The 25,772-nt window shown below is 36.0% G+C and overlaps 2 protein-coding genes and 1 pseudogene across 8 annotated transcripts; 2 read left to right on the top strand and 1 right to left on the bottom strand.

Moving 5' to 3' along the window:
• The first annotated feature begins 1,459 nt into the window (after window positions 1–1,459).
• LOC105163488 (CLIP-associated protein) lies at window positions 1,460–13,946 on the top strand. Of its 5 annotated transcripts, XM_011081849.3 has the most exons (21): window positions 1,461–1,960; window positions 4,797–4,952; window positions 5,085–5,147; window positions 5,886–5,954; window positions 6,125–6,290; window positions 6,635–6,796; window positions 7,067–7,164; window positions 7,594–7,668; window positions 7,753–7,821; window positions 7,898–7,983; window positions 8,063–8,180; window positions 8,346–8,444; window positions 8,525–8,870; window positions 9,069–10,837; window positions 11,025–11,126; window positions 11,724–11,828; window positions 11,927–12,001; window positions 12,077–12,145; window positions 12,275–12,343; window positions 13,022–13,123; window positions 13,535–13,946. In XM_011081849.3, the coding sequence occupies exons 1-21, from the start codon at window positions 1,628–1,630 to the stop codon at window positions 13,694–13,696; spliced, it is 4,293 nt and encodes a 1,430-aa protein (XP_011080151.1). In that variant the 5' UTR covers window positions 1,461–1,627; the 3' UTR covers window positions 13,697–13,946. The 5 variants fall into 5 exon arrangements, with proteins under 5 accessions (XP_088737863.1, XP_088737865.1, XP_088737864.1 ...); XM_088881737.1 differs by having other exon boundaries at window positions 1,460–1,960; window positions 11,736–11,828; window positions 11,927–12,145; XM_088881739.1 differs by lacking the exon at window positions 12,077–12,145 and having other exon boundaries at window positions 1,460–1,960.
• A 4,648-nt stretch (window positions 13,947–18,594) lies between these two features.
• On the top strand, window positions 18,595–22,727 carry LOC105163490 (transcription factor PIF1-like; annotated as a pseudogene). Its single transcript, XR_016065739.1, has 8 exons — window positions 18,595–19,253; window positions 19,349–20,117; window positions 20,775–20,882; window positions 20,955–21,020; window positions 21,117–21,182; window positions 21,290–21,659; window positions 21,746–21,824; window positions 21,999–22,727. The product of XR_016065739.1 is annotated as a transcription factor PIF1-like (transcript).
• LOC105163491 (HIT-type Zinc finger family protein) lies at window positions 22,644–25,249 on the bottom strand. 2 transcript variants are annotated; one of them, XM_088881129.1, is made up of 7 exons: window positions 24,958–25,249; window positions 24,803–24,834; window positions 24,663–24,707; window positions 23,996–24,082; window positions 23,113–23,201; window positions 22,899–22,967; window positions 22,644–22,806 (listed from the first exon to the last, which is right to left on the bottom strand). In XM_088881129.1, exons 1-7 carry the CDS (start codon window positions 25,029–25,031, stop codon window positions 22,783–22,785), a joined length of 420 nt encoding a protein of 139 aa, XP_088737255.1. In that variant the 5' UTR covers window positions 25,032–25,249; the 3' UTR covers window positions 22,644–22,782. The 2 variants fall into 2 exon arrangements, with proteins under 2 accessions (XP_088737255.1, XP_011080155.1); XM_011081853.3 differs by having other exon boundaries at window positions 22,917–22,967; window positions 24,958–25,236.
• Window positions 25,250–25,772: the final 523 nt, after the last annotated feature.

Genomic DNA, 25,772 nt, shown 5'->3' with positions numbered 1-25,772 from the left:
AATTTTCACTGTATACACCACTTATCATTTTTACTGTCTTATTATTATGCTTCAAAAATATATGTTTTAGATTATTAAAAAAATATAATATTGCTAACTTAAATGTATACCAAAAAATTGAGCAGAAACAAAATTCCATATGCAAAATTCCATTTTTTTTTCTATAAATTTAGGTTGTTAGTATTTTTTATCCTATAATTTATTCTATTTACACATTTAGTCTTTTTTTTTTTATACGAATTAGTCCTAAACATCTTATATTTGGTCTTTTTTTGACCAATTTAGTCATCTGTTGACAATTTTGGTCTTCTTTACACTGTAATAGATATATTTTTTATCATACAATTATGAGTCGTTACGATAAAAAATGTCAATATATGACCAAATTTGCCGGAAAATGACCAAATATAAGATGTTTAAAACTAAATTCGTAAAAAAATGACTAAATGTGTAAATAAAGTAAATTACATGACCAATAGTGCTAATAAACTAAAGTTACAAGACCAAAAATATAATTTTTCTAATTTTATATCGAATTAATAATTTATATTATATATTAAGGGAGATTACCTCTTTATATTTCCTTGACATGGGCCCACCATTTGGTGATAACATTTAAGGACCAGGAGTACCAAAAGAATTAAAGTTTGAAAACCAAAATTACAACCCTAAATTGTTTGAGAATCAAAATCGCATTAGTGACTATATTTAAAGACAAAAATGCATGTATCCCTTTATTAAGATTACTATCAACATATTTAGCATATTATGTACTTTCGACACGTACGCTAAATATATGAAAACATTCAATAATATATATTATAAATTTACAATTAATTAAGATCTCAAAATAATATTCTTTTTTATGCAATACAAGGTTGCTTCGTTGTTATTGTTTTTTCTTTTTAAATTAAGTTTCATTATTTTTGAAAAACATATAAATGAATAATTTGAAAAGTTTGATTCAATTTCGTGTACCAAATATAGAATTGATATACCAAAATTATTCATTCTAAAGTTTATTCTGTTTCCTCAAATTTATTTTTACATATCAATCATGATTTCAGTCCAACTCGAAATCAATCATGACTTTATAGAAATATAGTTCTTTTTTATTAATCGAAATTTTAAATTAAAACAATAAATAAATAAATTTTTTTACCAATCAAATAATTCGAACTCATAAAATAATTAAAAAATATTTAAATTATTATCATGGACATTATCTTTTAAAGAATAAAAGAATGAAAGTGCAAAATAGGCCAATAAAAAATTGGAACGATTAATGTGTTTTTTTTTTTAAATAATAGTATAGATATTTAGATATTGTTTGTTTGAACTTAGAAATTTTAATTTGATTAATAATATATTTTACAATCCAAATAATTAATTTTGTAAAGTAAGATGTAATGTTGAAGACAATGACAGTAAAATTAACCGCCACAACCACACGCACAATTTATCCCACGCTCCTTCAATCTAGCAAAATCTTTTATCCCCCGCTCCTTCGGTCTGCCAAGATACTCGCTCCCGTTCCCCGCCCATCTACACTCACTGTCATCCCCCTCGCCGCAGATTCCATCTTTACAGCAACGTACCGTGTTCTTCAGAATCCTCGAAATACCCCATGGAGAGGGCATTGGAGTTGGCCCGTGCGAAGGACACCAAGGAGAGACTGGCGGGGGTCGAGCGTCTGCACCAACTCCTTGAGGCTTCTAGAAAGAGTTTGTCGCCATCGGAGACGACTTCACTAGTCGACGTCTGCTTAGATCTTTTGAAGGACAATAATTTTCGTGTATCGCAGGGGGCATTGCAGGCACTCGCCTCCGCCGCCGTGCTCTCTGGCGATCACTTTAAGTTGCACTTTAATGCCCTGGTCCCTGCGGTGGTTGAGAGGTTGGGTGATGCCAAGCAGCCCGTCAGGGATGCTGCGAGGAGGCTACTGCTTACTCTCATGGAGGTAAGTGTATAATTTTTCATGCACTAATGTACTCTGGATGCTTATTCATTATATACCTGGAGGATTTTATTCCCTGAAATTTCGGTTGGTTCTAGTGGTTTAAATTTTATGATTTTGGATTTACTCTACCGATCAAGGTAAACCACAGTGGCGTTGCCGAGTGGTTTTTGTGAGATGGGGAAGAACTACTTACTAAAATAATAATTGAAATTATTTTTGGTTTCATCCACTCCCATTCAGTCATCGTCCAACCTTCCAATAACCCAATACTGAATGCGGTTGCGCTTGGTTTATGCCTGCTAAGGGTTTACAATTTTATGATTCTAAATTACTAATAGATGTTGCATTCGCCTCTCACCTATAGCTGAATTGTTAATGACTTCATGTTTCTGCCTAATTTACTCTGTCAAGATGTCATCATATTTATCTATAGCTGGATTAGGAATGTTGTTCTTTTGAAAATTTATGAAGACAATAGGGTTTAGATGGCGAAGAAGCGACATCTGATAGGGGAAAGGATTCTACTTCAGTTGCCGTAGTTGACCCTAATCTTTATATGTTTTTCTTGTAGAGTAGGGCACCAAAACTCAGATGTACACCAAATTTTTTGAACTGAATAGAACAATTCTCCAATGTCATCTTGTAGAGCTCAATCTGCTTATTCAACTTGATACTCCGAAAGCATTTGTCCTGAAAATGACATCTTACCCAAATAAATAAATAGCATGTAAATAACATCTTACCCAAATAAATAAATAGCATGTAAGTGACATCTTATAAATTGAACTCTCCAATCAACTAAGTTGCTGCGAACCAGAGGAGTCATGATTAAACACTAATTTAACAAAGAGTTGCTTGATTAATGAGCAACAAACCACATGCTATTGCATAGCCTCTATACAATATAGAATATATATAAACTTGTCTCAGTTAATAAAGAGACAATACATTTGTCAAACTAACTAGATTTTATTGTAATATAAATAATAGAGACAAACCTCTTTGACACCCTTGACATTATCACATAACTGATTTCACAAGCACTAATCCAAATATTATTTGACAATATCATATGACTGGCTAAACTCTAATGAAAGAGATCTAGATCAAAATTGGATAACTTGATGATATCTTGTGGAAGTGCAGAAGAAATTTTGAAACCAATTTACAAATTGGGATAATTTATAAAAACATTTTAAGACTTACTGAAAATATTGCTAATCCTAATTATATGGTTCTAAAAATGCAATTTAACTTCTACTTTTCCGTCCAAATTTGAATTTAACAGCCATGTCCACATTCTTGGGCTAAAGACTAGGGGAATTGGGGTTTTTGGGACTAAGCATGGGCAACTCTTCCGAATTTTTGGACGTTTTAAAAACATTCGTAAAGTAGCTGAAATTTGCACATTTGTGTTCCTGTGGGATTAAATATGTAGTTTTGTCTCTTTCCTTTGTAGTCATTGCAACTTGCTACACACTTTTTCCACCCCATGCAAACACAATTTTGGCGGTAGTATACTTGCTTGTTAGCCTAATCCTTGCTGCTTACAGTTTGATAGCTTATTGTATGTTTCAAAAGGGCCGTACTTGTGAAAAAAATTGCTCATTGCCACCTTTTCAGCATTTTCCTATTCTGAAATGTTTATTTGCTTGAGCACTTCAGAAAGAAAAAATCCAGAGATTCTGTAAGGTTCTTGTGCTATGTTGTTAGGTCAGATTTTCTCATTTTTTTGAACAGTAGCAACAGTAGGAAATTGCTTGTTTTCGATCTGTAACAGTGTCTATATCTCAGTCTAAATTCCATGCTTTTGCAACATTCTAATCTCTAAAGCCCAAAGCTTGATAACCGCATTATAAGATCTTTTGATAATGAGTTAGCGGCTTCGTGATCATGTTCCATAGACAATTATACTTTTGACCATAGTACTTAATGGCGCATGCCTGGGCACCATCCGGGCTGTTGCCGAGGGGCGCGTGAGGTGCTCCTTTTTAAGCCCAGGCCTTTTTATGCTTGGGCCCATCAAAATTTAAGAAAGAAAAAAACTAATAAAATAAGGAACATCAGGCGAATTAAACCCCTCGTGACTGTTGGACTGCATGCATGTTACAACATAATATTTCACGAGAATTACAACTATTGGTATCCTGAGTTCGAGTCTTCTGCTGTTGATTATTCCCAGGGCCACCACCAAGAAAGTTTTCTTTCTTTTTTCTTCTGGCACTGATAATTTCTGTTCTTCTTTTGTTTTTCTTTTCAGTTTTGTCTTTCTCTTACTCCATTTCTTTCTTTTCTTTTCTTCATAGACTTACTCTGTTTCTGTTTATTCTTTTGTTATCTTGTCTCTGATTCTGATACTATGTAATGTAACTATGTAGTTTATGTTCTTTAAGTAAGTATAAATGTAAATTGAAGTTATCACTTTTCATATATTTATTATTTGTTTATTGATTAAAGTATGCTATACTAAAGTAATTCAACTATATGCTTTAGTTTAGCATAATATATAGAGTTACTACATATTATTTAAATTTTAATTTCTGAAATTGCTTCTCTGATTTTTGAAAGGAAAAAAATATAAGTATTATTTATTTATTTTAATTTCTTATACATTATTCTGGTCGAAAAATATTAATGTATATAAATATATAAATTATTTTTTACATTTGCACCGTCCTTCAAAAAGGCGGGTGCCATGCGCCATTAACTACTATGCTTTGGACTGTGGAGGTCCATCAGAGTGTTCTGCATTCCCTTTGTGCAGCCTATAAAATTAGGACCTTTTTCATGGAATCGGATGTACTGTGCAGAATTGTGAATGTTAACTTTAGTGCAGGTTTCTTCACCCACGATCATTGTTGAAAGAGCTGGATCTTATGCTTGGATGCACAAAAGCTGGAGAATTCGTGAAGAGTTTGCTCGTACAGTGACATCAGCTATTGGTCTCTTTGCGTCTACAGAACTACCTCTTCAACGTGCCATTCTACCACCTGTATGTTGACATCGTTATTTCTTGTTGCAGTTTCCGTATCAGGATGAAGTTTGGTAGGAAACAAGATTGTTGCTCATGCATGATTACCAAAGTGGAATTAGTGGCCTTATATGTTGTCATTTTGGATGTCAGATTTTGCAGATGTTGAATGATCCAAATCCTGGTGTAAGGAATGCAGCTATTTTGTGTATTGAGGTCCGGAAATTTTTTGATTAATTGTTTCTTTTTGTTACATAAATGGGAAAGCAGGGGTGACACTATATGGATTTCAAGCTTTTTCTTATTTAGATTTAATGGCTTAACCACTAGGTTAAACATTTTTTTTACTGATTTCAAGCTTTTTTTTGAACTCAAGTAAGTGTTTTAGTTCAATCCAGGCCCCACGGATTTCAAGCTTTTTCTTGTCTGGATTTAATGGCTTAACCACTAGGTTAAACATTTTTACTGATTTCAAACTTTTGTTTGAACTCACGTAAGTGTCTTAGTTCAATCCAGGCCCTGATTAGAAGGTATGTGGCAGTTTTTGATGGTCTGACAAGAGACTTTTAGATTGAATCCTCAATTTGTGATTCTAATTTGGTCAGAAGATTTTTGCTCAAGAAGCTTTGGAACAGGCTGGCAGCTTTAGTTGACTTTTTTACACTTTTGTATTTGTTGTAGCAGTTGTCATATTGAAATGTCTGGTTACAAGAGTCTCTAGTCCTTAGCCCAGCGTCAGATAAGTTGGAGTTACTTTATTACTGATTAATATGTCAGCATATGTTCTTGGAATTTTCTTTATGTATTTTATTCCCAATCAGATAGTTCTTCTGCTACTGTCAAAATGCTTAAGGATTTCTGACTAATTGATAATTAACACAGTACTGGCATCCGACAACTGCTTTACCTTCTCTTTGTTTTGAAGGAAAACTTTCCTTGTCTTTCTTTTCCTAGGAGATGTATACTCAGGCAGGACCTCAGTTCCATGAAGAACTGAACCGACATTATCTGCCTACACCAATGGTAACCATGAAGCTACCAGTTATCTTGATTTTTTTATGTGATATACTACTTATCAAGAAAATACAGCTGGATAATTTCTGATATTGATTTCATATATTTTGAGCATAATACAGAACAGAAGATCTTTTAAAAGGATTCTCCTTTACTCTTTGACATGATAATCGCTGCAGCTAAAAGATATTAATGCCAGATTAGAAGGAATTGAGCCGAAGGTTCACTCTTCGGAGGCTATTTCGAGCAATTACTCATCTAGCGATACTAAGCCTAAAAGCCTTAATCTGAAAAGAAGCAGCCCCAAGGCCAGAAGCTTGACACGTGAGGTTTCTCTCTTTGGAGGTGGGTATAAGTGCTGGACTGTGTTATATATAGTTTATTGTGTATATGCATATGAAAATCCATTCAACTATTCTTATTTAAAACTTTATTATTTCGTTAGTTTACTGCTTCACATCTCTGACTCATTTGCATCTTATGGTGCTTAGTTCATTAAATGAGTTACATGTATTTGACATGTCTGAAAATTATGTTTTACGGGCAAGTTGATTGTACAACGAATAGTTCTCTGTTCATGCAACACAAGATGGTGAAATACTGTCATTTCAATGTACAGTTTGCAACAGGTTCAGAGATGACTAGCGTCACCATGTGCTAAACTTCTTGTCTCTTTTGACTCTGAGCAGCCGATGGTGATATCACAGAGAAACCTGTTGAACCAATTAAAGTCAATTCAGAAAAGGGGCTTATCAGGGAGTTTGAGAAGATTGCTTCCACCCTTGTCCCTGATAAACATTGGTCTGTCCGAATTGCAGCCATGCAGAGGGTTGAAGGGCTTGTTCTTGGAGGTTTGTTGAATGCTGATTGCTCAATTCAAGGCCTGGTAGCCACTTCTTTCTAAATTATCATGTTAACTGCTACATCGTACATCTTATGGCCTTCCTGTCCTAACTACCGGACACATTTAAATGCACCAACTAATAGCTTTTGTGCATGTAATTATTTATTTGTAAAAAGGATTTATACTTTATGTTGACTGAAGGTGCATATGCAATCTATCTATGTTTTTTTTTGGGATCCGATATGATAATATTTAATAGTTTAGTTACATCATTCAGGTGCAGCTGATTACCCTGGCTTTCATGGGCTTCTTAAGCAGCTGGTTGCTCCTTTGAGCACACAACTATCTGATAGGCGATCAAGCATTGTGAAGCAGGTAGGCCATATGTTGATTGCATATCTTGACTCACAAAGTGCAGTCACACTTACATTAAATAAGTGGGACAGACATGGCTTTTCCTATTCATAATATGTAATTTTTCTTGTAACTTTATTCTCAGTGTTTTCTGTCGGAGGTGCTAACTTCCGCATCCTAGTCAAGTCTGCTTAAGTGTTTTATTATTCTGTTTCATGCACTTTTCTATAGTTCACCATCCTATGCTTCTTGGAAATCTATCATAATGAAAGGGCATGACAGTGGTTTATCATATGATTCACAAGGGGAACAAATGTATGGGTGTATGTTTTATTATTAGAACGTTTCTTTTTGGGTGGTTGCGTTACTCTTCATATATTGAACATACCTACAATTTTTTAATGTCATTTTTCTAAAGATGTTGAGTGGTTGTTCTTATTCACCTTTTAGGCATGCCATTTGTTAAGCTTCTTATCAAAAGATCTCTTGCGGGACTTTGAGGCATGTGCTGAGATGTTTATTCCGGTGAGGAGCTGTTCTCTAGTGTAGTTCCTTTTTGGTTAGAGATAGCCATGCTTTTTGCTTCTCACTTTCTGCTCTGTAACTCAGGTCCTTTTCAAGCTTGTTGTGATAACAGTGCTCGTAATTGCAGAATCTGCAGATAACTGCATAAAAACAGTAATGCTTTATTTTCTGCATTACCTTGTTTTACTTCATAGTATGTCTTTGATTCATTATAATTTTGATTTTTCAGATGTTGCGCAACTGCAAAGTTTCCCGTGCACTTCCTCGGATTGTTGACTGTGCAAAGAATGACCGTGCTGCTGTGCTCCGCGCGAGGTATAGTTCTTTATCCTCTTAAGTTATGGGTATAATTAACCTTGTGCTTTTACAGTAACGATTTTATTTACTAAATTAGGTGTTGCGAGTATGCTCTTCTAATCCTTGAATATTGGGCTGATGCACCTGAAATACATCGCTCAGCTGACCTTTATGAAGACCTTATTAGATGTTGCGTTGCTGATGCGATGAGTGAGGTATAGCTATTGTGTCCATAAAATCTCTTTTATTTTATAGGGATGGTGAGTGACTTGCATATTCTGTGGCAAATTATCATTTGGGCCAAATTTTAACCTCATACTTTTAATATAATTTTACTGTTTCCCCCCCTTGGGATGTCCTTGACACATAAAACTCAACAGGTACGATCTACTGCAAGGATGTGTTATAGAATGTTTGCGGAAACATGGCCTGAACGCTCTCGCCGTTTGTTTTTGTCCTTTGATCCTGTTGTTCAAAGGGTACATACTATCTATTGTGAACTTTCATTCTGCGCCCTTCAACTACTGTCAGAATTATGAACAAAATAGTACTTTTCTAGGTAATAAATGATGAGTATGGAGGAGGAATGCACAGAAGAAATGCCTCTCCTTCCATTCATGAGAGGAGTTCAAACATGTCGTTTGACCCTCAGACATCTGTATCTTCAAGTATACCTGGTTATGGAAATTCTGATATAGTTCCGATGGATAGAAGTGCAAGTTTACCTTCAGGGACATCTCTTGCCTCCAGACTAGTACCCTCACAAGCGAAGTCTGTGGGTAAAGGCACAGAACGTAGTCTGGAAAATGTGCTACACTCAAGCAAACAGAAGGTCCCTGCCATAAAAAGTACGCTGAAGCGTTTGGATATAACTCAGAAATTCCGATCGTCCAGTTTGGACCTAGGTATTTGTGTTGCATTTACTTTCTACTTTGGCTTAATTCATAACTATACTCTCCAATCGAAAACCAGTTGTCTTTGGTTTGGCAGTCTTGTCAATCTGTTGCCAAACGTCGTCAACAAAATGTAGTCAGCAAAATTCTATGCTAATTATGTTGTAATCTTTGTGTGGGTAGCTATTCATTTTCTTGCCCCTAGTGCAGGAGTTGACCCACCATCATCTCATGATCCACCATTTCCCCTTGCTATTCCAGCTTCTAGTAGTCTTGCAAACTCTTTAGTAGATACAATACCTGGTATATCTAAAGGTAATATTCGCAACGGAGGTTTGATGATGTCTGATATCATCACCCGAATTCAGGCTTCTAAAATTTCATGTAGATTATCACGTCATAGCAGTGAAGTTAGTGACCCTCTATCAGTACATTCCACTTACTCGGCCAAGAGGGCTTCTGAAAAAGCACAAGAAAGAGGATCTAGTGAAGAAAATGATGGTTTTAGGGAATCAAGGCGATATATGAACTCTCATGCTGATAGGCAATATTCAGACATGCCATACAGGGACTCACAGAATCACATACCGAATTTTCAGCGCCCTCTTCTGAGAAAGAATGCAGCAGGACGAATGTCTGTGGGAAGGAGAAGGAGCTTTGATGACAGTCAGCTCTCCTTGCCAGAGGAATCAAGTTATTCAGATGGTCCAGCTTCTCTTCACGAAGCTCTGACTGAAGGGCTCAATGCTAGCTCCAATTGGAGTGCCCGGATTGCTGCATTTAATTATATTCATTCTCTGCTACAGCAAGGCCCAAGAGGTATCCAAGAAATCATGCAGAGTTTTGAGAAGGTCATGAAGCTATTTTTCCAGCATCTGGATGACCCTCATCATAAAGTTGCCCAGGCGGCTCTTTCAATTCTTGCGGATCTTATTCCAGCTTGCAGAAAGCCATTTGAAGGTTACATGGAAAGGATTTTACCCCAAGTTTTCTCGCGTTTGGTAGATCCAAAGGAATTAGTAAGGCAGTCTTGCTCAACTACTTTGGCTATGGTTGGCAAAACATATGGTACTGATTCCCTTCTACCGGCTTTACTGCGTTCATTGGATGAACAGCGTTCTCCAAAGGCAAAATTGGCTGTTATTGAGTTTGCTATAGGTTCATTTAACAAGCATGCAACAAATTCTGAGGGTTCTGCCTACTCTGGCGTCCTTAAGTTATGGCTCGCAAAATTGACGCCATTGGTCCATGATAAAAATACAAAACTGAAAGAAACAGCCGTAGCATGCATGATTGCTGTGTATACTCATTTTGACTCTGTAGCAGTATTAAATTTTATCCTTGGCTTATTGGTTGAAGAACAGAGTTCCTTGAGACGAGCCCTCAAGCAGTATACTCCTCGTATTGAAGTAGACTTGATTAACTTTATGCAAAGCAAGAAAGAGAAACGTGGCAAGCCCTCATATGATTTATTTGATGTGGTTGCAACATCCTTCGACGAGGAGTATATGGGAGCGTCAAGGAAGAGCCATCTGTTTGGAAGGTATTTAGGTGCTTCCGTCAATAGTGGTGGTGGTAGAAAGTGGAGTTCTCTTCAAGATGCATCCCATCTTACAGGCTCTATTGGTAATTTAACATCTGGTGATGCCCAGGAGAACTTGCATCATCATGCGCTTGAGGCTAAAACAAACCCTGATATTCCTACTTCAAGTTACCAAACTTTGAAATATGGCTCTACTACCAGTTCTGACAGTATTCAACCTTGGTCAATAGATAGCCTTGCAAATATCGAGACCTCTTCAGCTCCACGTTTTGATACTCTGACTGGTACCAACCATCTGCTAAAGTCTGTGGACTTTGAAGTTGATAATGAAACTTCGTCCAAGGTGACACTAAATCATCCTAAATTCCCTGATCTGAAAGTGAATTTTGCTGCAGAACAAGCAGCGGCACCAAGCATTCCCCAGATTCTTCATTTGGTGAGTTTTTAACGTCCTGTCATTCCTCAAATGATTCTGCCAATTATAATTATCCTGCTTGCTCCCCTCAATTGTATCCGGATATCTCCCATTGCTGTTGTTATATACGCATGCCGATTTTATTCTGGAGGTTTCCCATCTCTGTTCTTTTCTTATTTTTTTTTGCTTTTGTCCCTATTCTTGGTAGATTTGTAAAGGGAACGACGAGAGTGTTACAGCAAACAAGCATGATGCACTTCAGCAGTTGCTTGAAGTTTCTTTATCTAATGATGATTCTATTTGGAGCAAGGTATGTTGATTGTCCAATCTATATCTCCCTTTACAGCCTTTCCTTTCTATTCTCGCAGTCAGTATCATATTAGTTCTTTTTAGGCTGCTGCACCTCCAAGTTTTGTTATATTTGGTTCCCATCTTTCCTTCATTTTTGAGGGGCTGGAAGGTATGACTGAAACAAGCACCAAACTTCCTGACTCCTCTAACCTGTTGATAGTTATTTCTCTTCCTTCATGTGAGCATGTTTCATAGTAGTCAAATTCCTTTGACTAAATCCTCTTTTCATGTCATTTAAATGATAATATCTATTAATTTTCATCTGTTTCACTTTCTTTATGCTATCCTTTCTTTGTCTTGGATTTCTTTTACCCTTTTTTTTTTGGGATGGGTGGGGGTGGGTTGGGGGGCCTCAGCGGGGTTGTTTCTAGCTACTTAATAGTATCTCTTCCCCTTAGGTTATGTATTTTTATGTTTTGGCATGGAGTCCTTTATTGGAGGCAGTTTTACCTTTTCTGCTGATGCTGAAAAATATATTTATTGTTCATTTTTGTAGTTACTGTAGCTAGTTAATATGCATCAGTTGCATTCCGTTGCTAATATTTGCACGTTTCAGTATTTCAATCAGATATTAACGGCTATACTTGAAGTGCTGGATGATTCTGATTCAACTATTTGTGAGCTGGCTCTTGCAGTGATTGTTGAAATGTTGAAGAATCAGGTCTGGTGACATATGTGTGAACTTTAGATTATGTAAACCAAAGATATCCCTCTCTAGCAATTTCATTCATCCTCATGAGCTTTTCTTACTTTTTGCAGAAAGATTCGATGGAGGATTCTGTTGAGATTGTGATTGAAAAGCTGCTTCATGTGACAAAGGACAGTGTTCAAAAAGTATCAGTTTTTCTTGAACTAACTCAGTTTCTCCCCACTGTCTTCTCTCAGTCTTATTGTTTCAGCTTTCTGCAGGTGTCTAATAAATCAGAGTATTGCTTTACTATACTTTTGTCTCAATATGACCCATTTAGATGTTTACGTGTAAGGACTACTGAATGGCCTTTTATAACTAGATACCAGTTGTTTTGGACTTCCTCTAGTCATTTGTTAATGTAACAAAGGTTTTGATTTCTGATCTTGCCTTGGTATTTTTGTCCATCACTATTGCAGGTTATTGTTCCTTCTCTTGTTACTGAAGATGAGAAAACTCTCATGACAATCATAAACTGTTTGACAAAGGTAAACTCTCTCAGACTTTTATTTGCTTGTAAGAGCAATGGCCAATTTCCAATTTCCTTCTTAAAAGAACAGCAAAGGACAGTCTTATATTTTTGGATTCCTTGTCTTTTTCCATTAGGGGATCTTTCATGTTACATTTGATTTGGTGATTCTGGATATAACTTGGTAACATAAGACTGAATTGCCAATATTTTTAACGGATCTTAACTATTCTATGAGGCTGTGCTGGATAGAAAGTTCTCAGCTATACCCTCCTCATAAGTAGGAACGCATCCTGCAATTTGTACATGTCTGTCTATCTGTTATATCATTCATCATATCTTCAGAATAACTTGCGCTGCTTGAGCTGATCATTTATTAGCTATGGTGTAAAAGACCTTTTTTTTAATTATTTATCTCGTGTATAAGATAACAGTCTGTCTATCTTAATTTTGTTCTTGTATACAAAAGACTGAGAATCTTTTTACTTCCTGAATGGTGAATATGGGTTATAGCTATGGATCAGTCTCAAGATCTGTTATTATTTTTTCCATGAAAAATCTGTAGAACCAGTGTCCCCATCGGTGACTATTTGCAAATATTTGCTTTTGAGGATTTGTGAGGGTAGATGTGGAACCTAAGGTGTTTGTCAACTCCGACCTGTTGAGGATTGTTATGTTACTTGGCTTCTGTATGCAGCTTGTGGCCCGACTGTCCCAAGAGGAACTGATGGCTCAACTGCCCTCATTCTTGCCAGCTCTCTTTGATGCATTTGGGAATCAGAGTGCTGATGTTCGCAAGGTGAGCATCATCATTCTTTGTTTACTTATTTAAGAAAACAAAACAAAACAAAACTACTAAAAATTTTAACATGTAGTTTGCCTTCTAATTGAGTTTTGTTTTTGAAAAAAGAAATTTATTTTTCAGCATAATCACAATATATTTGCCGATTAACTTTTTGTGTGGGACATTTGGTGAGTTCAAACTGGAGCTTTAATTGTTATAAACTTGTTTCTACACTTTATTGCTACTGATTTGCTAGCTTAAAAACAAAACCGTTCATTAGTTCTGATTATATGTGGAATTATCACGGAAGGCTGCTGGCATTGGCTGGCAGCATCAAAACGTTTACCGTTTCCGCCTTTTTCCTTTTGGATTATAGTCTAACACCCACTGCATCTGAATTTATGCCCATTTGGCATGTGATTGCAGACTGTTGTATTCTGTCTAGTTGACATTTATATCATGCTGGGGAAAGCATTTTTGCCATATCTGGAGGGTCTTAACAGCACACAACTAAGGTTGGTGACGATTTACGCGAACCGAATATCCCAGGCTAGGACTGGTACCCCAATTGATGCTACTACCCAATGATGGGTGTTTTTAGTTTGGTTGTGTTGTATTTCGGGATTGTTAATTTTGATCTTTCAACTTTTGTGCCTTTTTGTATATTATGTGAAATATCCTAGGAAAGGGTTGAGCTGGTGTTGCAATTCATTCTGTAAGGTTCATTCTATTTTTTTGACCCATTTGGTCAGAGGAGTCGAGATAATTGTAGTTGAGTGTGTGTAGGAGTCGTGATGCTAATTTGTGGCGATAATTGAAAAATTCCTTTTTCCCCTCATCTGTTTCTCGGTTGAAGCCCATGGGCCATGTGTGAGCTTTCCTTTTCATGTTGGCGTTTTATTGATTTTTGTAATATTATTCAACTTTCAAATCATAAATAATTACAGTAATATTTAAATTGAAAGAACTGAAAAAATAATTAGTGCACTTATTAGAAGATCGATATTAACTTTAATATGAATGGGTAGGTTTGTTTCACTTTGGTCATGCAGATGAATTAGTTAAAGATACATATAAGCTGCAAATGCATGGTGCTAATTCTTCAGCACTATAGTTGCTAATGATTTAGAATTTTTACCCACACCCAAAATTGGAAAATCCCCCAATATTCTTTGCCACTTGGTAACAATTTTAAATATCTCGTGCTATCTAATTCAGTTGTCAGCATTTCATTTTTAATTTAATCTTATCCCATTAAACTTTGATAAATAGTGCACATATAAATTTTGATATCATGAATAATTAGTTCTATACCCGAGTCAATTGAAAATAAATCCCATCTCTCTCTCTCTCTCTCTCTCTCTCTTATCATGTACAATGCCTTGTATTTTTGAGTTTTATGTTCTTTGACGAAGTTATATGATATTTATTATCTTTAGAAAAAATCATGAGATGTACATTAAATGAATGTCTTCCAAAATTCATTGTTTTAAATGGCTATATAATAGAGGTTACTATTAAAAAAACAAAGCATAAAGTGCCAAAGGCAACATGAATTTAGAAATACTAAAAAAATTACAATATTTTATATAAATATAAAAGTTTGTAGACCCTAGGTTCCAAACAAATATGGAACCTCGAGAATTTTTTTAGAAAGTTCTATAAATAAAAATAAAAGTTTTTTATAATATTTAATAATATTTTTTACTCTCGAGGTGATATTTACAAAAAAATTGATATTACTCTCGATTGATTGATTATGACCTATTGCAAGTCAGATATTTTTTTTTTTTTTAAACTAAACTAGTGAAAATTTCTCAAATGCATTAATGCGTGGAAACTTATGAAGGTAGTTTGGTTATAAAAAAATTTATTTGACCTGCAATAAGTTAGTAATAAGTCAAGAAGGAGTTAATATAGATTTTTTTTGTTAATATTAACAAATTTTGGTGATTTTGATTGACGGAGACGAAATCAAACTTTAGGGATGCTATATATAATAGAATGTGGGTGTATAATTACATCATGCTAAATGCTAGCCTTGTGATGCAGGTTGCAAATGCCCCTAATGATGTTATGAGTAGGTTGGTAGTGGAGTTAAATGGCATGGTCAAAGTGCTGGAGTTATCCTTGAAGGTAAGACAGTTTAGTGTAATTGAGATGTGCCTCCATTCATGAAATACTTATTGTCTTTCTACATTTTCAGAGGCAGCCTTTGTTGCTTGTTGCTCAAGAAGCGGAGAGTGACTTGGGAAATATGCAATAACATCTTATTATTAAGTTACCTTCCTTATATTAGGTCAAAAATACATTTGCTCTTTGCAAAATATACGAGTGTCGATGAAATTTATCATAAGAGGTGTATTTATGAAAATTTACAACAAAATAGAAAATATATTTGTAATTACAATTACAACTTCAGGGGTGCATTCGTTATTTTACAAAGAACAAATACATAATTAGACATAACTTGAAGAAAGTGTCGATAGTAATTTATCCTAAATGAAACCAATGGAAGCTAGAATATTTTATTGTCCTAGTGGGACTGGGCCACAAGGAAAACCACTAAAGTTCTACCACCCAACATTTCATGCACTAGACTGGTAATCTATGTGTCTGATATTTTTCAAACATTGCATGTGTATGTATTCGGCCCAACAAATCATATCTTATTATTGGATATTAAAGAAATTTAGTTGTAGCCAAAATCTTTAAGTCATTATCTCATTACTGAATTTTAGTAAATGGATCCTATGATCTCACATGTCCTTTATTTAGATTGGCATTACAAATTTGAAGCTGATTTGATGTTGAAGGTGACACACCCCGTCTCAGAACTTGTTGATTGCCATAATATAAATCTTGAAATTCTGTTTTGCACTTTTTTCATACAACAACGTTACGATGTTTCAGACAAACTTGTTTGATTTAAAATTTAAAAATAAAATGTTGTGTTATATATATATATATATATATATATATTTATGTGTATTGTGCGTATTTTGGTGTGCTTGCATTATTATAGACATAAAAAAAAAAGAATTATTGTCACTCATCAATCATCATTGTCAAATAATGGTCTCGTTTGGGTGACAATGATAAATGCAGCTCTCTTTGTCCCTTTCAAGCATTATCGTGCACTCCACATTTCCATTTTTGAATTATAAATTAAAATTTTATATAAATATTTTTATGAATTATTGATTTTACCCACCCTCAAATTTTTTTTTTTATATTTTAAAATATTTTAGCAAGGATAAAATAGTAATGTCCACTTCACCATCTAAAAACTATACAATTATTTTTCATTTGAATTTTTTAGATTTTTAGAAACTTGGTGAGACATATATGTTGAGGATTTTTAGAAAATAATATAAATAAAATATTGATAAAGAAACTTGTGTCACCATCACTAAAATTAAACAGGCCTGCTACTTTCAGGTGTTTAATTAATCATACCCTCCACCCATTAATAAAGATTAAAGACCGTTTATACCGTTAATTGTCCTTCTCAACAAATAAATATTAGCAATTAGCACACATATTTATATTTATACATATGAGGGAGAGGGAGAGGGACAGAGAGACAGAGACATAATTAAGAATGCAATGCTACTCCAAACACAGTAATTTTAATAATTTAAAAAATGTAGTTCAAAAGTTGTTGTTGTTATTAGATTAATATATATACCCATTAATCCTATATATACACTTTATTATTATTAGCATTAATTAAGATTACAAAGGAATCTGTATTCGGATAAGGTGTTAAATCATAGGATTAAGCACTAATCAATTATATGCAGCTAGATATATGCACTAGACTCAACATCTAAACGTTGAAATAAATGCTCAAGCTTCAATATTATATAGGGTTCAAAATATAAATTTACACTCTTTTTCCAAAAAAAAATTAGAATTACGTTTACTATTTATACCTGATTTTTTTTTATCAGAATTTGAACGAAAATGCTAATATTAGAAAAAAGAATTACATAATTTTTTTATTTTATCTTACATATAATAATTTTATATTTATAAGGAAAAAAAATACAATGATGTTAACTTTACTTACTCCATATATATAAGAATATTATATTTATTCCTTTACAAGTATAAAAATACACATAAAAATATTAAATAAGAGACAATTGCAAATTTATACAATACTTAAAGTTAGTATTTTTCGTCTATTTCCTAACAAAAAGGGGTGGGGTGCAAATAATAATCTTTTTAAGGAAGATATGTGTAATTTTAAATTTCTTTTTTAGAAAGGTCTACTAAATATAATTAACTCTATTGTGTGCATATATATTAAAATAATTTTTTTTATTAAAAGTAATTTGTTTTAGTAAATAAGAAAGCAAACACCCCCAGAAAAAGAGAAGATAGAAACCACTGTACTTGACAGAAAAAAACAAAGAGTTATTTTAATTTACTTTTAATAAGGAAAAGAGTTCTCGGGAATTAAGAAGTCAACCGATATGGGAAAAGTCTAAGGCATACACGTATGTAGATTCGAAGGTAATAAGCAATTATTCAAAATATTATAGTAAAATAAAGCAAAGAAACAAAATGTTTGATGTGACCACCTCGCTCCAAATACAAAATTGTTTGGAGTGAATGAATGATTGAGGCATGTTCACACTAATTAACCTGCCCTACCCTCCTTACCATCCCATGATTTTGACTTTTTATTAATCATCATGTTATGACACTACTTATTACAAACTTGGACACAGGCGTGGGATAATAAAAGGGTTTTGCTCCTAACCGAACAAACATTAAAAGTATTAAATATAATTTTTTAAATTATATAAAAATTGTATATAATCATATTAATATTTTAAAAAGAGTGATGCCTCATGTCTTTTCTTTCTTTCTTTTTTTTTTTTTTAATGACAATGGGATTGAGAGGAAAAATCTAAGTTCGAATCAAGACTTTCTCTTCTATTAAGAAGAGTTTATATCAATTCAATCAAATGACTGATGGTATATTCTTTATTTAGGTAATATTTAAATAAATTTATAAGTAACTGAAATTCAAACAAGGAAGAAGTTTTTTTGGTTTTCGAATGAGTTTTTTGTTATTTCTCAAAGATATTTGGAGAAACTTTTCCCTAAATTACCCAATAATCCAGTAAACACACCCCATTCTCTAAATTAGAATGAGGGTCTGCGTATACGCAGCCCAATCTTGTATGTCAGTTTTATATGATTGAACTGAGTGAAGCGTTAGCCTAACAAATTAAAGGTTTAGTACCCCATTGATACCCACTCTTGAATTTCGTTAATTTGAGTATGGAAAAATGATAGCTGAGGTCACAATCACAAACTATTAATTATGCGTGCAAGTTCAAATCGACCCGATTGATGACGAGCTATTGGACAAATCGTATTCAAACTCTAATGACACACACATGTGTATAGTGTCAATTCGTTATAAACCAAACCAAAAAAGCTTCCCGGGAGAAAATATTCATCACATCCTCCGGTAACATTTCCGAGCCCACTTCTTCCAATTCTCCAAGAAAAAGAAAAAGGAAAAAAGAAATTGAAACACCGCAGTAAGAACACGAAATTGTGAAATGAATAGAGGTGGTGGCATCTCATGTCAGGGAAAAAGGCCAAAGATTAGTTAATGACAAGTGGGGAACATTGTGGTGAAATGGGGGGTCGGGAAATGTGTCAGCGACACAAAAACACTGTATCCGATGCATTTCTATGCTATCACCCCTCTCCTCTCCTCCCCCCGCAATTATTATCTTGATGTGTTATTACAGTGTCACAATCCGAGCTGTGAGACTCAGACACACCTTATCCTCCCGAGTTATTGACAAAAAACTGAAACAGCCTCAACTCCGTTCAAATTCAGAAGAAAACAAGAAACAAAGAGGTTTCATGCGTACCGGTGGCAACGTCGGCATATTCTCTTTTTATACTCTGTTCCAGAACCAACCATGATTAACTCTGTAATAGGGCGGTGAATCTATCCATATGTAGGTTTGGGGATTGAATTTTGACCTGTTTAATCAAGTGAAGAGAGGAGAGGATCCATGAATCACTACGTGCCGGATCTTTATGAGATGGAGGAGGACTATTTGTTTCCTGCTTCTGTATTCTCCAGCCGCAAAAAGCCTACTGTGTAAGGTTTTGAATTTGGGCCAACTATTTTAATTTCAATACTGGTGTGTATATTGGCGAATTATGTGTGATGAGGTTTTGTGTTTTCGATTATAGGGGTGAAGAAGAAATTATGGAGCTGCAATGGCAAGATGGCCAAGTTGTGGTCCAGAGACCATCGAAGAAGACACCGGTTGTTGGCGGCGGTAGAAGCGGCGATGCTGTTATTCCGGCTGAGCAAGTGGTGGAGAGAGAGATCCGGTCGGGCGGCACCGAAGAGCAGCAGCAGCAGCATGTGTTTATGCAGGAGGATGAGATGGTATCTTGGCTTCAGTATCCACTTGATGACTCCTCCTACGAACGTGATTTGTACACTGATCTTTTCTGCTCCGCTCCTCCTCCCCCAACTCCAATCGCCAGCGTCGCCCCCCCTCGCATCGTGTCTGAGATCCGGCCTCCGCCGGCGCCATCTCGGCCGCCTATTCCACCGCCGACACAGAAGCCTGAAAGTTCCAGTCGAGTGCCGAATTTCGTGCATTTCTCGAGGCTGCTGAGGAACGAGCCGATATCAAAGCCGTCGCTGACCACTTCGACCGTAGTGGAGTCGAATGAATCTCCAATGGTGGCACAGCGGTCAGGGGTTTCTCACACGATGGAGGATGATAGAAGCAAGCAGGTGAACAGAGAGGGTGTGACCGCCGCGGAGGGCGGGGAATTGGGTGCCGTTGCTTGTGAGGTCACGGTGACGTCGTCACCGGGCGGCTCAGGAGCGAGTTTCTCCGCCAGTGGCGAGCCGCATCCTCATCAGAGGCCGGAGCCTTCTTCGACGGCGGAGGACCGGAAGCGGAAAGCCAGAGAAGCCGACGACAACGAGGGTCAGAGTGAGGTGAGCAACGACCTTACGCCGTTATTTGTTGCTTTTCTTTTCATATTAATTTAATTCTCAAAACAGAAGTACTATTTTATTATATATCTATATACATAAGTTAAAGAAGAAAAAAAGAATAGGTATCGGTGTAGCGAATGTGCGCAGGGATGGGGTCTAACGTGTGCTTATGAGGGTTTTGTCCTGTAGCGTGCGCACCCTCCCACCCTCCTTAGCCCAGAAACAGACTAACATTCAAAAAGTATAGGGGTTGCATATGCATGTTAGCATTCGGCGCAGCATCAGACGTGCCTGTACACCACGACACTCCTAGTTTTGCCCATCATGTTTGTCCGTGCATTGCATCGTGCCACGTGTATAGGCTGCATATCACCACTTCTCCACAGTTCCAACGTAAAAATATCAATAGTATAAATCAGTATTTATATAAAAGAATCATCGACGCATTATACAGTATCAGGATCTATATTATACTACTACACAAGCTTAATCCCCTACCCAACTATAATTAGAAGCATAGATTTAGATAACTAAGGTGAGTTGTTCTTGCTCTGGGCCATGGAAGAAAACTACAATAATATAAATAGGATTCGAACTCACAATTTTGGATATGTCGCCTCCGTTGACATGAGTTGCTTTGATTATCTATTGTTTTAGGATATTGAGTTTGAATCCGGTGAAGCTAAGAAGCAATGTTGTCATGGTTCAATGTCGACATCGATGAAAAGGTCTCGAGCTGCAGAAGTACACAATCTATCGGAGAGGGTCTGTAGACTATGCTTTATTTCTAGATCATGTTTATTCAGTTCATAATGTTAAACAATGCACCTTATGCAGAGGCGTCGAGATAGAATTAATGAAAAGATGAGGGCGTTGCAGGAACTCATACCTCGTTGCAACAAGGTTTGACTCTCTGCATTTTACCTTAGCCTAACTGTTTGTCTACTATTCAACCTCAGCTTTTATACTAAGTTTGCATTTTGACTTCTGAAAATTCAGTCAGATAAAGCTTCGATGTTGGACGAGGCAATTGAGTACTTGAAATCACTGCAACTGCAAGTGCAGGTAGATTTAACCCTGCCTTTGTTCATTATGTACCACCGAGTATTTGACTTGACAAATCAAGTCCTTTAGCTTATTCTTTTTTTCTCATTATTCTGTTGTTTCTGCAGATGATGTCCATGGGATATGGCACGGTCCCGATGCTGTACCCTGGCATGCAGCAGTACATTCCTGCAATGGGAATGGGCATGGGGTTTGATGTCGATGGGAATGGGCATGAACCGGCCAATGGTGCCGTATCCATCTATACTACCAGGCTCAGTGATGCCAAACCCATCAGTGGCAGCACAAATGGGTCCTCGATTTCCCATCCCAGCGTTTCATTTGCAGCATGATCCTTCCAGGATTCTGGCGCATAACCAGAGTGATCCTACGTTAAATTCACTTGTTGCCCACAACCCAAACCAGCCACCGATGCCAAACTTTGTCGATCCATATCAACAGTTTATTGGTTTCCACCAAGCATTACCTTTACCACAGGCAAGTTGAATTCCTATATAGCAAATTACCTCCCCCTTTGACGTATCATTATTTCAATTGATGAGTTCTGTCCGTTCATTTTGCAGAACCAAGCAGTGGCACAGCAGAATGCTGGCAAGCCTAGTAGCAGTAAAGAAGTTGGCAACCCTGGCAATAAGCAATCGGGTATGAAATGAATCCAATACACTGTCTCTCAGCAACTCGTATGGGATCATATGTTGAATTACAGGTTCTTGAATATTTTTGGCTGTTCAAGTGGAGTTGTGAGTGTAAAAATAGGAACTTCGCACGAGTTGGGGACCGGGATTATATATGTAACAGATGATCGTCCAATTGCAGGTTAATTTTCAAGGAATATCGCTCATGGAGATGGAGGCTTTTGTCCAACTCTAACTATATGAGAAGTAGTGACCAGTCTGCTGGCTACTGAAATGCATGTACTATCGTGTAATTATTACCATAATATCAGTTTACCTTGGATTGGTTGAAGTGCATCTCGCAATGTCAAACTTTCATAACACACCACAGGATTCACCGGCCTGGAGCCTACTGTCGGCATGGAGGGGCAGAAATATATCTCGAGAATTGTGTAATCCCTTTAACTGAATCGAGAGGCAGGAAGATCAGGGCTTCTGCCAAGGACAAGAAGTGATTCAGTTGATCATATTGGGTCGAATAGGTAGAACGGAATTTCACAATTGGAGCAGCATTGCACCAGAACGCTAATGCAAAGAGCTTACATCAGCTCTGTTTTTGTATCTTTGGAATGTCTGGCCCGGAGACTACAAGAATTTGTCAGAAGAAATATAGCAGGAATGAGAGTTAAGGAAACAGAAGACAGACATGGTACTGCATCAAGATTTTTCACCTTGTCAAGCCAAAAGAGAATGATGAAGAAAGGGAGTTAGAACAGGAAAGAGAGTAAACGCTTCAAGCATGGTTTTGGCATTTTATCCATGATTCTAAGGACATGGCAACATAAAATTCGGCATAGCAATTTCTTGATTACTCATCAGTTGATGTACAAAAATCTAAATTTTGATGAACAAAAGAGTTAGCTTTACAACATATCTGTAACAGAGACACCATAGCAAAATCTGGCTCTGGTCTGAATACCCAAGCTTCAGGAACCAATGATTGACGAAATCTGCAAAAAGGGAATGTTATATCCATCAACGTTAACCTTTGCTGGCAGAACTAGTAACTAATATCATAAGCATATTCAGTTGGAAAATATACATTAGCCGGGAGTAGTACCTTTTCAGCAAACAAGCGGAACGATTCCTCCTCCATGGATTTATCAAGCTCCTACCAAAGTAGAAAGATTCATTCACTATAGTAATTTGCAAGTGGATATACATGCAGTTTTTCTGAAGACAAATTCTGCTGCAATAAGATTATACTGAATCCAGAAAGACATATAAGTGAGCGAAGCAGCAGTAATCAGACTTACATTCTCAGGATCCGCAGAGCAATCAATCTTGTATATAACTTTCTGAAGCTTTTCGTTCTTTATTAAGTCACGGATTTCATTTGATGCAGCTGCAGAGAATCAGAAAAGGAAGAATGACCATAGAAAAATAAATTAGTTTATGGGACCATTTGACTTAGTAATATACAAGAATGATAATGTGAAAAACATGGTAATTATCCAGACAATTAAGAAGAGATTGTCTAAACTCAAAAATGTCTCCGCCAGAACAGGCAAGGGATATCAATTAAATGACTTGAGAAATGGTGACTGACGCTCTCAGAGAAATACTGCTGGATGCAGAACTTCAACGTAAAATGATGGCATGTGGTATGCAGTTCTAGAAAAATATACAATTCCCTGTTTTGGAATCATATTACTCAAATCTCCATCGTTTAAAATGGCCTTTTGGAGTTGGGTGACAGGATTACCATATTAAATTATAGGTCATCCAAGTTCCTTTCCCCCTGCCTGCATACTTTAGGATTCTGCTTTCCCAATCACCACTATCCTCTCGCAGCTCAACCAGGCAAGTTTTTCAAACACCACAATCTTCTCTTCTCCATCTCAAAATCATGTCCATCTAAGCTTCACCCAATTACACACCATTTACAGTTTTTCAATTGGACATACCAATTAATGAAATTTACATTCAGACTTTTATGTCTGAAGTTCACACAAACTTCCAAAGGCACCAACCAGCGCGAATTGCATACAATCACATGCTAGACCTACATATAAAATCTTGACATAAACCACCAAATGTAGAGATGCATAAATGTCGGAATAAATTATATGGTTGAATCCAGTAAGGCTGATGATCAGGGAAATTAATAATTATAACAGCAATTATTAAGAACCGTACCTAAAGACTGCAGTTGTGACTCTTGCAACACCTCATTCTGTTCATCGACATAACATGGTTTGTCATCATTTGTTGCTGCACTAGGATCTGATAAAATAACAAACTGTTAAATGGTGATGTAATAGCACGAGAGAAATTTCTACTTAGTCAAATGGCATGCAGAAGCATTCCCTCAAAGTTGTATGCATTTATTGGGATTTTTCTCTCTTTTTTCTTTTTGGGTAGTCTGTAGAAATGCAATCAAATTGAATTTGGAGACCTTAATCTATGTCACATGGTTACATGTGTGTGCATAGGAGGAAATGAGACGATCAATGATCAACAGAGATATTCAAGTCTCATGAATCCTTATTGTGTCTTCAATAACATGCCCGCGTGAGGCGATGATGAAGATGCATACTATATTTTTCAGCTAATTATTTCGTTCTTGTTGATAATGCAGAAAATATCAAATGCAAACTTGATGTACAACATGAAGAAAACATAAGTTGCTGAACCTCTAAGGCCACTCAATTTCTGCCCAACACGTATGATCTTGCAATACCCACCAAAGAAAAAAGAGAAGAATAATAATGATCACAGGAAACACTCTAAGTGAAGAAGTTAAAAGAGATTTAGTGATATCATCCTTGCAACAACTGACACTGAAGAATACAATGACACTTACAAACTTTTTCTTCATTAATTGGTTCCGGTTTCGAGCAAGGAGTTTCTGCAGGAACATAGCAACAAAAACTCCAGTTGAGTAACAGGTCTAAACCCCCCAAAAAAGTAACAAAACCTCGATAAGTGACCTAATCAGCATACCTTTGTGCTTCTTGAAACATGCCAACGAACAACTTTGAAGCGTTGCAGAATCCAATACAGATCCATTAGTACTTAATTAACTAAGAAAGTTGCAAAGCTAAAAGTAAGATTATTTCCGAACAAATCCACACACACAAACAGGAGAATCAACTTACTAGGGTATCAAGCAAGAAGGACACTTGTATTTCGACTGCGCCTCCTCACAAACTTCGCATTTTCGCGGCCCCATAATTCAGCGGCGGGTGAACAATGAGTGCTGGAGCATAACACAAAGAGCTTTTCAATGGCTGTTTGTTTTGCTTTTCTGACTCCGGGCTTCGTTGTCGGTCGGTAGAGTGCGCCCGTCTCCACGATTTCGGGCCCTACCCATGTGAAGCAATACGAATAGGTCAGGCGGTTCGGGCTTCGATTGAGAAGTGATGAAAGAATTTGAGGCCCATAGCCCATACTTGAAAGGGCAGTCAGGCTTCATGTGGGGCTACAAATGGATCAGTTTTGATCCAAATCCCATTTTGATGGATCCAGCTATATGTAAATGGTATTAATAGAAATGGTGAATTAACGAGCTCAATTTGTCATAATTATAAATATTTTTTATTATTTAAATATTAATATTTAAAAAAATTATGTAATTTTTGAAAAAAACTGAAACATGTCCACTTTGCTTTGTCTTTTTTTTTTTTGGTTAAAAAGAATTTAAAAAATTATAAAAAAAAATGATATCGTGAAATTTTTTCCTTACCCTCCAAGTCTATAAAAGTATTTTAAAAAAAATTAAAGATTAAGTAAAAAAAATTTCATTGACAAGGATATTTTAATAAATTCACCATAAAAAATAAATATAAATTTAACAAAAACTAACGAAATGGATTAGTTGTTGGATGAACAATAGATAAGGATATTAGTGTGTATTTAAAAATATTTCAAACATTAAAAGTACTGATCGTAATATCCAAATTTATTCCGTGTA

This window comes from Sesamum indicum, linkage group LG6 (genome assembly GCF_026168435.1).
Source record: "Sesamum indicum cultivar Baizhima isolate 11 linkage group LG6, ASM2616843v1, whole genome shotgun sequence".
In the NCBI taxonomy this organism is placed as follows: domain Eukaryota; kingdom Viridiplantae; phylum Streptophyta; class Magnoliopsida; order Lamiales; family Pedaliaceae; genus Sesamum; species Sesamum indicum.
Note: the sequence above shows the minus strand (reverse complement) of the source record. Positions and strands in the feature narration are given on the sequence as shown.

Excerpts from the sequence above, each read along its gene's own strand:
- LOC105163488 (XM_011081847.3), top strand. The coding sequence starts at position 1,628 with ATGGAGAGGGCATTGGAGTTGGCCCGTGCGAAGGACACCAAGGAGAGA. Across the intron at positions 6,797-7,066 it reads TGAAGGGCTTGTTCTTGGAG|GTGCAGCTGATTACCCTGGC; the intron begins GTTTGTTGAATG and ends TACATCATTCAG. Across the intron at positions 11,127-11,723 it reads ATGATTCTATTTGGAGCAAG|TATTTCAATCAGATATTAAC; the intron begins GTATGTTGATTG and ends TGCACGTTTCAG.
- LOC105163491 (XM_088881129.1), bottom strand. The coding sequence starts at position 25,031 with ATGGGGCCGCGAAAATGCGAAGTTTGTGAGGAGGCGCAGTCGAAATAC. Across the intron at positions 24,083-24,662 it reads AATTAATGAAGAAAAAGTTT|ATCCTAGTGCAGCAACAAAT; the intron begins GTAAGTGTCATT and ends TTATTTTATCAG. Across the intron at positions 22,968-23,112 it reads GCTCTGCGGATCCTGAGAAT|GAGCTTGATAAATCCATGGA; the intron begins GTAAGTCTGATT and ends CTACTTTGGTAG.